The following is a 17,192-nucleotide window of genomic DNA, read 5'->3' as shown; positions in this document are numbered from 1 at the left end:
GCAGAAATAATCGCGTTTCTCTTGTCTGACGTCTCAGGAGCCAATAATTCTCTTTAGTCATAAAAACTTGCTACCTTTCAATTTTACAAATTACTACGTACAAAGCGAAGTCGTTTTATATTTCGAGACTAAGGATAAGACAATTTTAATTGATCTATTAAAAATATGCATCAACCTGAAGACGCCATGAATAAAAAATAACTAGAGTAGTGCTGATCAATAAAAATGTTCCAGGAGAAACCTCTTTGTATCTAGTCTTCCTTTCGTATTATAAAGGGTGTTTTTTAAAACTATAGAACTTCAAATTGCAATAAAACAACGATGGATTATTCGATTGACATGAATTTTATTTATCCGCAAGATAATCTCGTGGCATTACATTTTAAATATGATTTCTGGCATACGACCGCCACAGCTGTCTCGGATGTAGTCCAATCTGAACGTCCAATTTTCGATGACTTTTTCCAACATTTGTGGCCGTATATCGGCAATAACACGGCGAATGTTGTCTTCCAAATGGTCAAGCGTTTGTGGCTTATCCGCATAGACCAATGACTTTACATAGCCCCACAGAAAGTAGTCTAGCGGTGTTAAATCACAAGATCTTGGAGGGCAATTCACAGGTCCAAAACGTGAAATTAGGCTGTCACCAAACTTGTCTTTCAATAAATCGATTTTGGCACGAGCTGTGTGACATGTTGCACCGTCTTGTTGGAACCACAGCTCCTGGACATCATAGTTGTTCAATTCAGGAATAAAAAAGTTAGTAAGCACGGCTCTAAAACGATCACCATTGACTGTAACGTTCTGGCCATCATCGTTTTTGAAGAAGTACGGACCAATGATTCGACAAGCCCATAAAGCGCACCAGTCAGTTTTTCTGGATGTAACGGTGTTTCGACATACACTTGAGGATTAGCTTCACTCCAAATGCGGCAGTTTTATTTGTTGACGTAGCCATTCAACCAGTAGTGCGCTTCATCGCTAAACAAAATAAAATGGACGTTGTGCGCGATACGTATTCCGCACAGAACGATTATTTTCGAAATGAAATTGCACTATTTGCAAGCGTTGTTCAGGCGTGAGTCTATTCATGATGAATTGCCAAACCAGACTGAGAATAAATCACTTGACAGCTGTTAAATCTGTCGCCATCTTGAACAGTAATGCCAACTTAAAGTTATACACCCCGAAAAATACACCTCATACATAAGAAGCCTACAGGTCTGCATTCTTTGACTAAATATCATTTTTTCTTTCCAGATTCAACTTAAAATCTATCATCAAAATGGAATCCTGGTTGGTTGATGTAAAAAGGGTCAGGATCCCACGTCCAAAGTTCGGAAGTAGCAGGTGTTACCCTGCGGAACCCCCTAAGGACTATTTCTACGAGGACAACAGGCTGGACGATCTCAAAATGAAGACATCCCACCAGAACACCGGCCTGGCCAAGGCAACCGAAGACCTCAGAAGGGCGTTCCAGGAAAAACTTTAACTATCGAGAAAACAAACCACAAACAGTTCTTCTTCTTAATCTTTCACATTTTGACATCGATAGTATCCAGGAGGCAAAATGGAAGGGAGTCACAAACATGTTCAACATCATTAGATCCTCGTAATTCAACGAATATCTAAAAGACTTCTCTGATATTCAGAGTCCAGACCTGCATATTGAGGGAAAATTGTTGAATTCCTCATCCTCCTTCCATACTTCATTAAGGGTGACAACAAAAAACTGTGACTGAATTTTTGTGGTCCTTTTGGAGTGTTACCTATATCCTAAGCCGTCGACATACCTATTCTGACATGTCAAATGTCAATTTCTTATTAATTTAACCCTTGATTACAGTTAGATTGTTTGAATAGCATTTCATTGTTGAATTTTTAAGTATTTGAAGTACATTTCTTGATTTTAATGGATAACGAATTCATTTATTGAGTATTTTGATCAATGCATGTGAGACTGGAGATTTTCATACGGTCAATTCTGAAATAATTTGGTTGAATGGTCAGATGAAAAAAAGCCGATTTATGCCTATTAGACAGTACTTTCTCATTGGTGAAGAAATTAATTATAGTCCTTTTTAACTATCACAGATTTTTCTCGAAATTCATAATAGATTCTTAATATTTGGTCTCTTCACAGCAAATTTCAAAATTCATAATTTATAATGACTCCTCATTCATAATTTCCTGAGTTCGTACTAAATAAATGATAAACTCTAATAACCTGCATTGATATTCACTATTTGTTCGACTTTTTTTGCTTAATTTCTCGTTTTATGCTTATGCCTAATATTATTTTCACGACCAATTCCATTGTCATCGTAATTATTTATATGGTAGTTCTAATTTTAGTGTACATAACTGTGATATACGTAATTAAGTATGTTGTTACGTGCTGTTTTTATGACAGTTTGATACAGCATAATTTTTCTCGAAATAAGATATCGTATTTCTAGATTATTTTGGTGTGCTTTACATCTGTGTACCGAATAATAATAAAAGTTTTGAGAGTTATCATGATTTCATTAAACCAGCCTGAATGATATAAAAACGGCTGACCTCATGTCAGAATTCATGTCTAATTTTCTGCAGGAGATGTGTTAAATCATATATGTCCAATCGATAGTATTATATTTTGTTGAACTTACGGAATCAGGATATTCTTGTAAGGCAGTTGTACTTCCTGTCCTAGATTCACCTGGACTTGAATGTCTTCTACTTCTGGTCCCTCCAGTGTTGTCTTCATCACCACTAGTATACTCCTGAGGAAGAAATGTTGAAGGCTAAAAATATTTTAGAACTTTTTTCAACTGATTTCTCTTTAAAATGTTCCTAACTGATTATACAGGGTGTCCCGGTACTACGTGACTCTTTCTCAAGTGTGAAGTATATAAGGACAAGCCAGGAAAGCTTTATTTTTTTCTCTATGACGCCCTCCTGAGAAGATACCAGAACCGGTTTGGAATTAAGCCAAACAAATATGAATTACAAGAGTACCATTTAGAGTCACATATTTTCTCAAGGAAGTATCGTAGGACAAAAAAAACATTACTGACTCATCTTTATATACTTCGCTTACACTCCAGAAAGAGTCACGAAGTACCGGGACACCCTGTATAAACGAATTTTAAATTTTCCATGCAAGTAATGGACAGTCATGGACAAATCGAGAAATACTATGTCAAATGAAAACAAGGTGTCCAGCATTATTCATGACGGATGATTTCCAAACAATAATCCATTATATTCAACTATAATACTCCAGATTTTTCAATATCTTGAATAAACAAGGTTTGGATATCAAGAAAAGTTTTTTGTCTATATTATATCTTTGACATTCACCTGAATTCAATCTGTACGATTTTTTTTCTGGACACCTTGCTTTTCGATACATGTTTGAATGTCTAGGTACTAATATCAGAAAATATTTCTGAACCAAGATCTCAGAGCTGCCAGACGTTGATTATATTCTGATTAACAAAATATGTCATGTTAAGTAGTAGTTAAGTACCTATAAAAATATACTATTAAGGTATACACATTTGCTAATTTGAGAGTTCAAAAGTTTAAAGTGTTAAAGGACATACAAATGCCATTTTATTGCAAACTTGAAGAGTTTGCAATCAGTATTCAATAGAAGCAAACATTTTTTCAGCTCAAACAAGCTCAAACACAATTTGTTCATAAGAAAATAAGCAACGTCTGAGGCCACAGGATCTTGGACGATTCTTCGTCAATTCTTGATGAGGAATTTCTTCTATCTATAATCTACAGAAGAGTGCAAGTGGAGATGATAGATATATGTCGGTGCATGTGCTCTAAATCCGAAACATGCCTCAGAGGTCTTTTGAACCAATGACCGGACTGAGGTTTGCTTCGTGGATTTCTACAAGCTCATAAAATCGAAGGAAGAGGAAGGAGAAGTACATAAGTAGTTGAGAAAACACCTAGTCACCTGATTGTGGTGATCTTCGTTACAGGTTTTGCCTGTGGCACTGGCTGGGCGAGGTCTAGAATGTATGCAATAAATAAGGTTAGATTCGAAGGATCTGACCTCACAGATTCTCAGAAAAAAAATCCTTGTTCGAATTTTTTTTTTTCAAGAGAATTTATCTAATTTAAATGAAGCATCTATGTGATCAATTGAGGAATACCTGGATTTTGAAAGTAGAATACCTATTCATATCGTATTTTCAAATGCATCCTTTTACATATACTTCTTTCGTATTGTTTTCAAGTCTTTCTACTTTGATTCAGTTCATTCTATCATTCATTGGTATCATGTTAGAGGAATACTGTTTGGTAAAATGGAAAATCATGTAGTTTATATGTAAAGATATAGTTTAGGCTACATAATTCATCTTCATGTACAAATTGTAAGTCGATTATATGCCTTATAATGCATATATCTATACAAATAAAAGAGGATTTATGGATATTATGTAAGAGCATCACGTTCAAATGATTGCATTAAATTGGATGATTCTTTTTTTTTGTGTTCACAACTGTCATCAGGGGCGCCGCCAGGACCGGCAAACCGGACATTTTGCCGGGCGCCAAATTGTAGAGGCGCAAAGTCAGTTGAAAACAAAACATACTTTTTGACCAAAGTGCCTACAAGGAATAATGAAGGCTCCTTCAAAGAAAATTCAAATAAATAAGGCAAAGCCGAGGGCAAAGCAGGGCGGCGAAATTTTATTTTGCCGGGGCGCCAAAATGTCTGTCGGCGGCCCTGACTGTCATGAGAAGGTTTATATAACAATATTATTCAAAAAAATTGTACGAAAAAGAGTATAAAAGGTGTTCCTTTTTCCTCCGACCTAGCGAACAATCATAGGGTATAATTTGACACTTCGAAGGATGTATTTTGGATTGCCTAACAGAAAGTAGATGATTAAATTGAGACGAAAATGGTTCTTTCTTATTTTATCATAAGGATTATTGATATAATGCGCGTGCGAAGCCGGGGGAAGGGGGGGCAGCTAGTATATTATATAATTCTTAATGAATATGTAATATAAATTAAATATAGATCAATTATTCCTCACGATAAATATTCAGTACTGACACCAGAAACTGATAATATTTTATGTTATTTCATATTCCGGAAGCCTAAGGAAAAATATATTGATCATAAATAAGGAAATAGGAGCAGACTTCAGTAGCTGATATTCAGTAGCTGATATTGTTTTAATAAAACCTGATTTGAGTTAACTTATTACTATAATGGAGTAGGCATTTTTTTCAAGCGAAAATAGTATTCATTGATGATTACGCAAAAATGGTGGAGGAACATATGAAGTGACTACTACAAATTCGACGGAAATAAGGAAACCAACCAATTCTAAAGAGCTCTGCCATAATCACGAAAGATTATAACAATTATAGACCTCAAATTTCCACTTGAGGTCAGAACGCTTTGGGCGCTTGTTCGTTCTTGCGTTAATTGCCCTTGCAGACCCGAATAAATAGATGTATACATTAGATGTGATTTATTATTTTATCATTAATATTGATAAGTATACTTAGATGTAGGGTTACGTTGAGAGGATTCTTTGCATAAGCAAACTATTACTGGGTATGTTATAATATCGATATAATATCGACGCAGTGTTATTTCATATATTCACGAAAAATGTAAACTCGAATCCTCGATTCACATTTTGCAAAACTAAAGCACTTTTGAGTCATCATGAGGCACTTTCTCGGCCGGGAATGGTGAAACTGGTGACAAAATTTTAGCTGTAGGGACAAGTTAGTGATATGAAGGATCGAAACCGTTTGCGTCGCTCAAGAACAACTGTGAATATTGCTGCAGTAGCCCATAGTGTTGACGAAAACCCAGGTTTGTCGATTACTTATCGATCTTGGGAATGAGGAATTCCACAAACGACATTACACCGTATTTTGCATAAAGACTTAGGTCTTAAGACTTCTAAAGTTCAGTTAACACAAGAACTCTAGTCGGTCGATCAGCAGCAACGTCGTATCTTCACTGATTAGGTCCTTATTATTATTATTATTATTATTATTATTTGAGTTGGGGTCGTTTTGGTTCGGTAAGCCTTCCGGGAACTGCGACCATGCAGATCTTTTGTTCTCTACCCTACTCATTCATAGAAACCCAAGGAGGTCGTCAATGACGTAAATAAAACTGACAACCTCCTTAGGGGCCTTGGACGTTACCTCTCTGGTATCCAGGACCGGCTTACCCATGTGAATGGTTCTTAGGCCAGCCAGCTCCGAACACTTGCATACCAACTGTTCAGCTGTTTCTGCTTCCGATCCACAGAGCCTGCTAATCTGGTCTGCTGACTTTCCCATACGGTACAAATGATGTTTGTACCGACAGTGCCCCGTCAGCAGTCCCACCATCACCCGAAGCTCGGCTCGCGACAGCTTCAGAAGCTTTTTGGCGTAGGTAGGTGAAATCAACACCAATTTCTTTGCCGGAACAAGTCTAGGATTGTTAGTCCAGTGGATTGTCTTGCTGTTCAACTCCCATAGCTGGACCGCAGCTTTATATTGGTCTTTTCCTAGCCCACAGGAAAGCTTAGGTCCAGCAGGTGTTAACCTTGATGCACTTTTTGCAAGTTCATCAGCTTTTTCATTTCCTTCAACCTCACAGTGCCCTGGTACCCATAGTAGAGTCACCTTATTTCCTCAGGCCAGTTGCTTTATGGTGTTACGGCACTCCCAAGTCAGCAGAGACCCCTGGCAACACGATTCCAGGGATCTCAGCGTGGTTTGGCTGTAGTGTGATGTAGATATGCACCCCTTGAGGTTCATTTTGAGACACTCCTGAGCGCATACATAAACAGCCATTATCTTGGTCTGTAGAATCGAGGGCTCACTTCCAAGGACTTTAGAGATCCTCAGTTTAGGTCCATATATCCCAATGCCGGTTCCCTTCTCTATTTTTGATCCATCTGTCAACCATATGGATGACTTCTTGTCCAGACGATTTACGAGACTTATTGCACTAGGACGGTCATTTATATCGTAGGTGGTTGGCATAACATCCGATGTTTTTGAGAGAAGGTTTGAATCTAATTGATTCATTATCCTCATATGTCCAACCCAGTTTCCAGGAAGGAGCTTTCCATTAAGGGAAATTTTTATTGCTTCCTGCAGGCTACATTTCCTCACATATGGATGTAAGGGAGGCAAGTCTAGTATGACCTCCAGTGCTGCTGTGGGAGCTGTGCGCATAGCTCCTGTGACACCAATGCACGCCAGCCTTTACATGATTAGGTCCTTGTAATGCATCAATATGATCCGGATATCTGCCAATGAATGATCTTCAGTGATGATGCCCTTTTTCATCTCGAATGCTACGTTAATGAGCTAAATTGTCGTTATGGGGCTCGAAAAATCCCAAGAATGAATAAGAAAATGGTGGTGTGATTGGACCTTATTTATTTGAATATATTGTGGTGGGCGTCGTTTATTTTCAACAAGATGCGCTACAAGCCTCACAAGCAACGAAACAATTTCTGGCCGTATAATTTCTCGAAGGGTTAACCACAACTGACCACCGAGATTTTGTGATTTAGCACATTTAGACTTTTTTCTTTGGGGCCACGTAAACGAAAGAATCAATCGATTCCAGTACTTAGAAATGGAAGAATTCATGAAGTTATCGGAGATACAAAGCCGCAAATGTGCGAATTGGTCATGGAAAATTTCATAAAAAGGATATGGTGATGCAACCGTAGCCGTGGCGGCCATTCATCAGCTGATATGGCTTTCCATCGTTAATGTCATACCTTCTTTAAAATGTAATAAACATCCACTGATTTATGTTCGAAGATAATCGTTTATTTTCCAATATCAAAATGATACCTCTGTTATTGGAAAACCCTTCATTGACATTCCCTCATTTTCTGTAAGAACGCCAAAAAATCCACATCATCATCCAGTCTTATCGGCATTAGAACTCGCCCATTATTCGATTGGAAGGAGATCAAAGTGAGCGGGAGGATGAAAGTAGATCGGAAAATTCGGAATAATAAAAGGTCGCCACGTTTGAAGTTGCCGCGCCGTGTTCGATTCTTTGAATACGTTAATTTCCTGGCGATATCTGAGACGAGGGGTGATTGCCAGTGCCCGGTATTGCGATCGGGAAAGACGGCGGAAGAAATTGGCCGCTTCGGATGCAGAAAAGCCGTTCGGAAAATTGCACGCAACGGGGAATCGGCCCCACGGGCCAATCTAGGCGAGACAATGAGCCAGCCCGCAATTAGGGTTGGTAGCTGAAGGGTAATGAGGCGAAGCGGGGATGCGAACAGTCGGGAAAGAAAGGAGTCTTAGAGCTCTATCGAAGGTCTTTTCTTATGGAGATGAATGGTAATGAGGAATAAGGGATTATGTGGATACAGTGTGGCCCAATGGAAAGATGCCACTCGCCGATATGATTATGATTTGCTCACTTTATTCAGAAACGTTCAGTTTTGTTCGTAGGGAGAAAGTTTTTCCATACTTTGAATCTTGAAAGTAAAGGGTGTTTTTTGAGAGCTATAGAACTTTAAATTGCAATAAAACAACGATGAATTATTCGATTGACATGAATTTTATTTATCCGCAAGATAATCTTGTGGCATTACATTTTAAATATGATTTCTGGCATATGACCGCCACGGCTGGCTCGGATGTAGTCCAATCTGGACGTCCAATTTTCGATGACTTTTTCCAACATTTGTGGCCGTAAATCGGCAATAACACGGCGAATGTTGTCTTCCAAATGGTCAAGGGTTTGTGACTTATCCGCATAGACCAATGACTTTACATAGCCCCACAGAAAGTAGTCTAGCGGTGTTAAATCACAAGATCTTGGAGGCCAATTCACAGGTCCAAAACGTGAAATTAGGCGGTCACCAAACGTGTCTTTCAATAAATCGATTGTGGCACGAGCTGTGTGACATGTTGCGCCGTCTTGTTGGAACCACAGCTCCTGGACATCATGGTTGTTCAATTCAGGAATGAAAAAGTTAGTAATCATGGCACTATACCGATCACCATTGACTGTAACGTTTTGGCCATCATCGTTTTTGAAGAAGTACGGACCAATGATTCCACCAGCCCATAAAGCGCACCAAACGGTCAGTTTTTCTGGATGTAACGGTGTTTCGACATACACTTGAGGATTAGCTTCACTCCAAAAGCGGCAGTTTTGTTTGTTGACGTAGCCATTCAACTAGAAGTGCGCTTCATCGCTAAACAAAATTCGCTTATGAAGATCGGGAACAACGGCAATCTCATTTTGGGCCCATTCGACGAATCTACGCCTTACTTGATGATCGTTTGGCTTCAATTCTTGCACGAGTTGGATTTTGTAAGCACGCAAACCAAGATTCTTCCACAAAATCTTCCATAAAGTGGATGGACACAGATTCAATTCCTGTGCTCGATGTCGGATTGACTCATTCGGTTCTTCCTCAATGCTACGCTCTACAGCAGCAATAGCTTCTTCTGTACGCACCGTATGGCGTCTCTGGGGAAGCGAGTTACCAATAAGAGTAAACGTGGTGTGAAAACGTTCCATGGTTAATCAAATTAACTGCTCTGATGGACGATTTTGTCGACGATAAAATGGACGTAGTGCGCGATACGTATTCCGCACAGAACCATTATTTTCGAGATAAAATTGCACTATTTGCAAGCGTTGTTCAGGCGTGAGTCTTTTCATGATGAATTGCCAAACCAAACTGGGAATAAATCACTTGACAGCTGTTAAATCAGTCGCCATCTTGAACATCAAAGTTATATACCTCAAAAAAAAATCACCCGATAGAAGTGAGAAGACTTTTCGATATCAAAACTCATTTCTGAAAATTTTCAATCTTCTTTCAATTGTATATCTCACATCGAGAAAAATTAATGTATTTTCATTACTGAAAGATAATAATTTTATAATGCATTCATTTCTTGCGCCCCAACATAGAATAGTATATTCTAAAACAAGTTGCAGAATGGGCTCCTATTCCAACACGAATGCGAAATTCGAAAACGAGCGACGAAGGAGCGAGTTTTGGAACGCATGAGTGTTGGAATTGCCTTCTGCAACGAGTATTAGACGATATTTTCTCTATTTCAGTCAAGTTTCGTGAAATATTTTCGAAATTCAATGAAAAATTCAGATTATATATCCTAGTGACTTTTTTATTGTATCTTGGCAGTTGGTGTGACTGTTACGAAAATTGACAGATTACGGAATTTCAATATGAATCGTATATTTCGAATTTAGATATAATTTACAATTACCCATTAAATTCGTGAATTATGCCTGACGAAATCGATTTAACACGACCAGAATTAAGAGAATTTGCAAATAATGTAGCAAATTATTCCACTGTATCCCCAAATTATATTACATTGACAATTATTGACGTTTGTCGAAATTTGATAGGATTGGAAGTCAGCATAGGCAACCACACGAAAAATATATCTGAAAACGATGCTGTAATGAGTTCATTACAGCACTGTTTTTAGAACTGTAATGGACTCATTACGATACTGAAATAGAGAAATAATTAATACTTCCGTCTTCGTTAGAAATAAAATGGAGTTGCTTTAAAATTCAAACAGGAATTTTGCAAAGTAGAGACTTCAATAAAACTGAAAGTGTTGAACAATTCGAGTGAATATTTTATGATGTTCAAATACGATACAGGCTTCTTGGATTTGCTTGTTGATGCTAAAGAAGTGGCTCAGGCAATGAAAAGGTTTCCACCTATGAACATAAAGATGTCCAAAATTGTGAATTGAAATTCAAAATGAAATGTCGTTTCGCCGTAGGTACTTGATTTACGTATTCAGTTTTTACTAAAAGATTTGAATTGCTTCGAAACCATTTCAATAGTTTGATTCCATTTGCAATATTTAGACATTTTCAGATGAATCTCAAGAATATGCATGCAATATAACCGGCTTATATCTACTTCAAGAGTTACAATTCTAACTTGCGTCTTGCGATGATAATGTGGCATCTTCTCTTATCAGTTCACCACAGTACTTCATTGAAAATAATTTACATTTCAAAACATTTACGGTGCGGCAGCAACACTTTTGACTGTTAGTTTTGGTAGCGACAGCAAAGGGATCATTTCAATATTAAAGTTATACCTCGAATGAATATATAAATATAAGACATTCAAATTGTTGTTTCATCAAAGAATTACTCAGTGAAATATGAATGTTAGATTAATTTTCAATTTGAGTCACGATAAGTGGAAATAACAAAGGGCGCAACGATAATATTTGCCCATGGGTGCATCGTGGTCTATACGCGGCCCTGTTATTGACTACTAATTCCGGGGATCCCTGTATATTAAGCAGTTAGCAGAATGAGACTATTCATCTCATAAATTCAAAGAGCACACTTTTCTCCCTCAGGAGACGAATGGGCTAATGTCATGCCAGAGTCTAAAATAATAAATTAATACAACGGAGTAGGTATTCCCTTTGTGATGCTGCTTACATAAAATTTACCAAGTTCTGTTTCAGCACACCTTGTTATGCCTGAGATGGCAATGGAATAAAGTAAAGATCCTACACACAAAACTTGCAGCTCTCTTAGCTAACATATATTAAGATATTAAATGTTGAGGGATCTCGCGGAACCCTTATATAGTCGAGTTAAATGTTTTGGAAGAATATAGTTATTCCTCCTTCCATTCATTTAGATGAATAAACTAATTCAGGAAATATCAAGGTAGCGGAAGTTGAGAACTTTTTCATACTATAGACCATGTAAAACGATGTTTCACAAATTGACTTCCAGAATTGAGAATTTAAGAACGAAACTATTGAAGATGTTTTTTTCATCCTTAAGAAAGTTGATCTCCGAATAATTAAAATTGGAAAAAGGAATTATATAGGATATAATTTTCGTTTTTTTATTAAATATGTTTACCACTGAATGAGTTATACAGTTAATTCGAAATACTGCTTCGATGAATATGATACTTAAAATGGTATTTTTCATTTTTACAAAATTCATAGAGCTCATGGAGTGCGGTAAATGTTTGTATTTTCAGATAATAAATGAATACGTAATGATATATGAAAAATAAAACAACCTTAACCAATAATTACAGATATTAATAACTGTTTCATATACATACACACTGCAGCAAGTTGATTTCCTCTTCCTTAAACGAAGTGAACCAGATTTTTTTTATTTTCGGTAGTGTAGGTTAATAGTTAATAATTATTCCAGTCAGTAATGGAAAATCATTATAACCCCTGTTATGAATTCTATGAATCAATAGACTACATGACAGATCTATGAGTCAAGCCTTGTCGTTTTGGACAATTCTTGGCACAAATTCTGAAATAAAATTTTTTGAAATCATAGATCTATCTGTTCGAGGAACGAGCGCCCCCATATCATCGAAAGGAACTACCGGGGGACCCCTCATAGGGGATTATTTGTGAATTAAAATGATGTTTGGAGAATTCGTTGACAACAGGTAAGGCTTGTACGTAGGGTCATCAGAATTCGCTTCACTGATCGAAGTCCAAGAGCAATCTGACAATTCAATTAACTTTATTCCACGCTCGTTCCTGACCATTACAACGCATAGTGGAAAGGAAATGAAATTTTAAATCCCCTCTTCAATAAAATCACTTCTACCCCTCTACGACCCGATAAACAGAATGCCTTCATTTCAAAAGAGGAAATTAACTTATCGCATCCATGTAGGCTGCTGAAACTATCAAATTTCATTACAGCTTTTAATATCTCCTCCAATTATTTATTGTAGATAGGTATTCACGAAATATTTGTTTTTTTTCGACAGAAAACAGAAAATTATGTGGCAAAAAGATCAATAATTGAAAATGTAACTCTCACCTCGGCAACCTATCGGCCATGCCCAATCCCAGGCCCGAATCCTCGCTGGGCGAACGAAAATCATCATTATAATTTTTTTCGTCCACTTCAGGACCATAATCCTGCAAGGGTTAACACAAGTAGAGCAACGTTCAACGCGACAATAACATTTCTAGAGGTATGATGAAGCATCGAACATCTTCCGATGCTCCATCAAGTCTCCTCTTTTCTCCTTTCCATTAATTTTGATTGTAAAAGACCTTTAGTCGCCACAAGCACCACATATTTCTATCATTTCGAGATACTACGAACTGAGAGTGTTGAAAACTTACCTCTGAGTAGCTCTGGAAGATGGTGTGATTGGCCTCAGGTATTGGCATTCCTTTTCTCTACAAAAAAAAAGAAAAATGACATTGAATTCCTTGTTCTCTTCATGAATCATAAGGTCAAGCTGGATAAAAATTATATTTTCATTCAATTTGGATGGTTATGTTACAAATTTATTGTCATTAGGAGATTTGGACAAGGTTGTGCTTTGAATGTAGATACACCGCATTTCGTAAAATATCGAAAACTGCACGACCCTACAATTTAATTGGTAGGAGAATCGAAACCCCAAAATACTATTCACAGATTTTTCCTGGCAAATTAATCTCCATGAGAGGTGACATTCATTGTCCAGGAAAGTGAGCCCTCTATTTCACAAATCAAGACACTAGCTGTCTATATGTGTGCTCACGAGTGTCTTGAAAAAAACCTCAAACAGGTACATATTTATATCTCTACAGACAGCCAGGCCACACTAAGGTCCCCCATCATATAGCCAGAGATCTCTCTGCTGACATAGTAGTGTCATAATACCATAAAGGAACTGGTAATAAAGTAACTTTGATATGGGTACCGAGGTATTTTGGTACTGAAGGAAATTAAAAGCTGGGGAACTTTATGTGGGCTTGAAAAGACCAATATAAGGCAATATAGTATAAGGTCCAACAATGGGACAATAAAACAACCCTCTGGAGGAACACTCCTGGTCTTGCTCAGGCAAAGAAATTTGTGGTGCTTTCACCGACCCATAGGTGAAGGGTGTTTTTTTTAGAGCTATAGAACTTTGAATTGCAATGAAACAACGATGGAATATTCGATTGATATGAATCTTATTCATCCGCAAGGTAATCTTGTGGCATTACATTTTGAATATGATTTCTGGCATATGACCGCCACGGCTGGCTCGGATGTAGTCCAATCTGGATGTCCAATTTTCGATGACTTTTTCCAACATTTGTTGCCGTATATCGACAATAACACGGCGAATGTTGTCTTCCAAAAGGTCAAGAGTTTGTGGCTTATCCGCATAAACCAATGACTTCACATAGCCCCACAGAAAGTAGTCTAGCGGTTTTAAATCACAAGATCTTGGAGGCCAATTCACAGGTCCAAAACGTGAAATTAGGCGGTCACCAAACGTGACTTTCGATAAACCAACTGTGGCACGAGCTGTGTGACATCTTGCGCCGTCTTGTTGGAACCACAGCTCCTGGACATCATGGTTGTTCCATTCAGGAATGAAAAAGTTAGTAATCATGGCTCTGTACCGATCACCATTGACTGTAACGTTCTGGCCATCATCGTTTTTGAAGAAGTACGGACCAATGATTCCACCAGCCCATAAAGCGCACCAAACAGTCAGTTTTTCTGGATACAACGGTGTTTCGACATACACTTGAGGATTAGCTTCACTCCTAATGCGGCAGTTTTGTTTGTTGACGTAGCCATTCAACCAGAAGCGCGCTCCATCGCTAAACAAAATAAAATGGATGTAGTGCGCGATACGTATTCCGCACAGAACCATTATTTTCGAAATAAAATTGCACTATTTGCAAGCGTTGTTCAGGCGTGAGTCTATTCATGATGAATTGCAAAATCAAACTGAGAATAAATCATTTGACAGCTGTTAAATCGGTCGCCATCTTGAACAGTAATGCCAACTTAAAGTTATATACGTCGAAAAAAAACACCCGTTACTAGCACATCAATCTTTCTTATACTTCAACTTATTCTGAAAACTGTCTTAAATTCAAGGATCAATTCATTCAATAATTTCCCTCCTCTCAGCTCCCAAAATTCGATGAATTCAATGGAAGTCTGCTGAAAAAAGAAAAGCCAATATCCTAGGAACGATGCAATATTCATTCCAGTTTCTTTCGGTCTATTTCGCACGATCCTGAAATACAGTTCTAGGGCTCAGGGGGATCGAATTGTTTTCGCTATATTCCTCCGGAGTGAAGGGGGACAAAGGGAAATTCCCGAAGTGAAAAATTAGGTTCATCTTTTCCGGACCAACGGCTGCTTTTATATTGTCAGTGTAGACGGAAGATGGAATAAATGGAAAGTCACTTGGAAGGGATTAAATATTTTTTCAGGTGCGTACTTTTCAGTTTTATGATGTGAAATTGTATAATTTTCATTCATGCGGTTCAGTTTTCATCCAGTTTCTTTCAGAGGCAAATGGTCTAGGTGAGTTATGGAAAGTGCCCGGTTAGGGATGCTAGTTTAGCATTATAATTTCATTATACGTATTTAGAGGATGATTCAAGCATGACCTTGCAGGATTATATAATCCTGCAGGATTATATAATCCTGCAAGGTGGGAACCAGGCCCCTATTTTTCACTGGGCACTTGCTCAGGACACCGCGATCAATATGGCCCCTAGTTTCTGAGAAATCATCAATTAACGACAATGAATTGTTATAATCGGAAATATATTTTTTTCGAAAGAATAAAATTATGACTTTCAACGTATTAAAGGGTTTTCCAATAAGAGGTTTCATTTTGTATTTTCCCCATACACGACTGCTGTAGAAATACAGGGTGTCCCATAAGTGGCACGTCACAGTGACACCGGAGGTAGGTCAGCTAAAGAGGGACCTAACCAGCCTAACATGACCCCAGTAAAAGTTGCATGGTTTTCGAGTTATTACCAAATTACGTTTTTTAGTGAATTTTCACCTTTTTTGACATTGTCAGGGTCAGAATTCTGCTGGAAAGCTCTCGAAGCTTATTTTTTTTGTTGTAATGGAATCTTAAATAGTTATTAAAGATGACATGAGTATGATTCTGTCAAAAAGTTATGTGGATTTCCGTAAATTAATGGATAAATCTTGATTTCAATTGCTAGCAACACGAGAACTTCGACTTTGGACACCTGCTATGAAAAAAAAATCCTTGAAACAAAACGAGCAAGTAACATCAAAAAATTGGGCATTTTAGACAGATTTAGAAATGGTACAATACACGAATCTTATGCCCATAAAACTAGGTATTTTCATCATTTTACCGATGCCCTATGTATCTAATTTAAAACTATGCACCTCGCTAGCCGTCCCTAGAGAGAGACTTGTTCTGTCTCTCTTGATCTACTTGGTAAAGAAAGGGATGGATAGAGTGCTTTGTTCGATCATGTAGCACGAGCAGCGATGGCCCTGCAAACCAAATCAGTTCGTTACCTTGCGTTTCGTGCGATCCCCGTGTTCTCCGTGTCTCTGTTTTCGTGTGTTCCTTAACTAAAATCGACTTGGCATTTCTCTGGACTCTGATTTACTCTTTATTTGTGGAATAAAGTGACAACTCGTCACTCTATCGGACACTGATTTGTGTATGCAACCATGGCGAATCACAAGTTTACTCATAGTGAGTACGCTGACATGCATTTAATCTACGGCGAAACCAGGCGTGTTTCAAATCGAGGCAATGTGAGTTACAATGCAAGATTGGCTGCAAGGTTGTACTTGGAACGATATCCGAATCGTAATCCTACCAACTACGAAGTCATTTTGAGAACTGCAAATGCTTATCGCGAGGGCAGACTACCAAGGACGAATAGCCGATCTGGAAGACCTCGAACGATTGACGACAACGTCGTTTTAGAAGAAGTGCGAGCGGAGCCAGGAACTTGAAATATTGAACGCCGTACTGGAGTCCCCAAATCCTCGGCACAACGAATTTTGAACAGGAACAAATACCATCCCTTCCACATTCAACGCGTACAAACTCTACAGCCGACTGATTATGCACCGCGTGTTGAATTTTGTCGAAAAATGATACAAAAGTGGAGAGAAAATCCCAACTTTTTTAATGAAGTGTTGTAGAGCGATGAATCGGCCTGCAGAAGGGACGGATACACCAACTTACATAATATCCATAGCTGGCAACTAGAAAACCCGCACGAAACAAGAGAAGACCGGTCCCAATACCAATTCAAAATCAATTTGTGGACGGGAATTTTTAACGGCCAAATAATAGGACCGGTCGAGTTGCCAGCTATTTTAAACGGGGCAAACTACCTGGAAA

At 38.1% G+C, this 17,192-nt stretch overlaps 1 protein-coding gene and 1 long non-coding RNA gene across 8 annotated transcripts in view; one reads left to right on the top strand and one right to left on the bottom strand.

The window, feature by feature from the left end:
* The window catches only part of LOC123679194, a 32,799-nt gene extending 30,279 nt beyond the window's left edge, over positions 1-2,520 (top strand). The window contains exon 2 of the long non-coding RNA XR_006747365.1: positions 1,264-2,520. This is a non-coding gene — a long non-coding RNA (uncharacterized LOC123679194). The remainder of the gene's footprint in view (positions 1-1,263) is intronic.
* The window catches only part of LOC123679192 (whirlin), a 210,712-nt gene that overhangs the window by 89,249 nt on the left and 104,271 nt on the right, over positions 1-17,192 (bottom strand). For 3 of the 7 annotated variants that reach the window (XM_045616624.1, XM_045616626.1, XM_045616627.1), the window contains exons 10-13: positions 13,174-13,230; positions 12,863-12,963; positions 3,962-4,016; positions 2,655-2,789 (exon numbers count right to left, since the gene is read on the bottom strand). In XM_045616624.1, coding sequence (XP_045472580.1) covers positions 2,655-2,789; positions 3,962-4,016; positions 12,863-12,963; positions 13,174-13,230 — 348 coding nt within the window. The remainder of the gene's footprint in view (positions 1-2,654; positions 2,790-3,961; positions 4,017-12,862; positions 12,964-13,173; positions 13,231-17,192) is intronic. The other 4 variants (XM_045616625.1, XM_045616628.1, XM_045616630.1 and 1 more) reach the window with 3 other exon arrangements.

This window comes from Harmonia axyridis, chromosome 4, assembly GCF_914767665.1.
Source record: "Harmonia axyridis chromosome 4, icHarAxyr1.1, whole genome shotgun sequence".
In the NCBI taxonomy this organism is placed as follows: Eukaryota; Metazoa; Arthropoda; class Insecta; order Coleoptera; family Coccinellidae; genus Harmonia; species Harmonia axyridis.
This window is presented reverse-complemented; position numbering and strand designations above follow the sequence as displayed.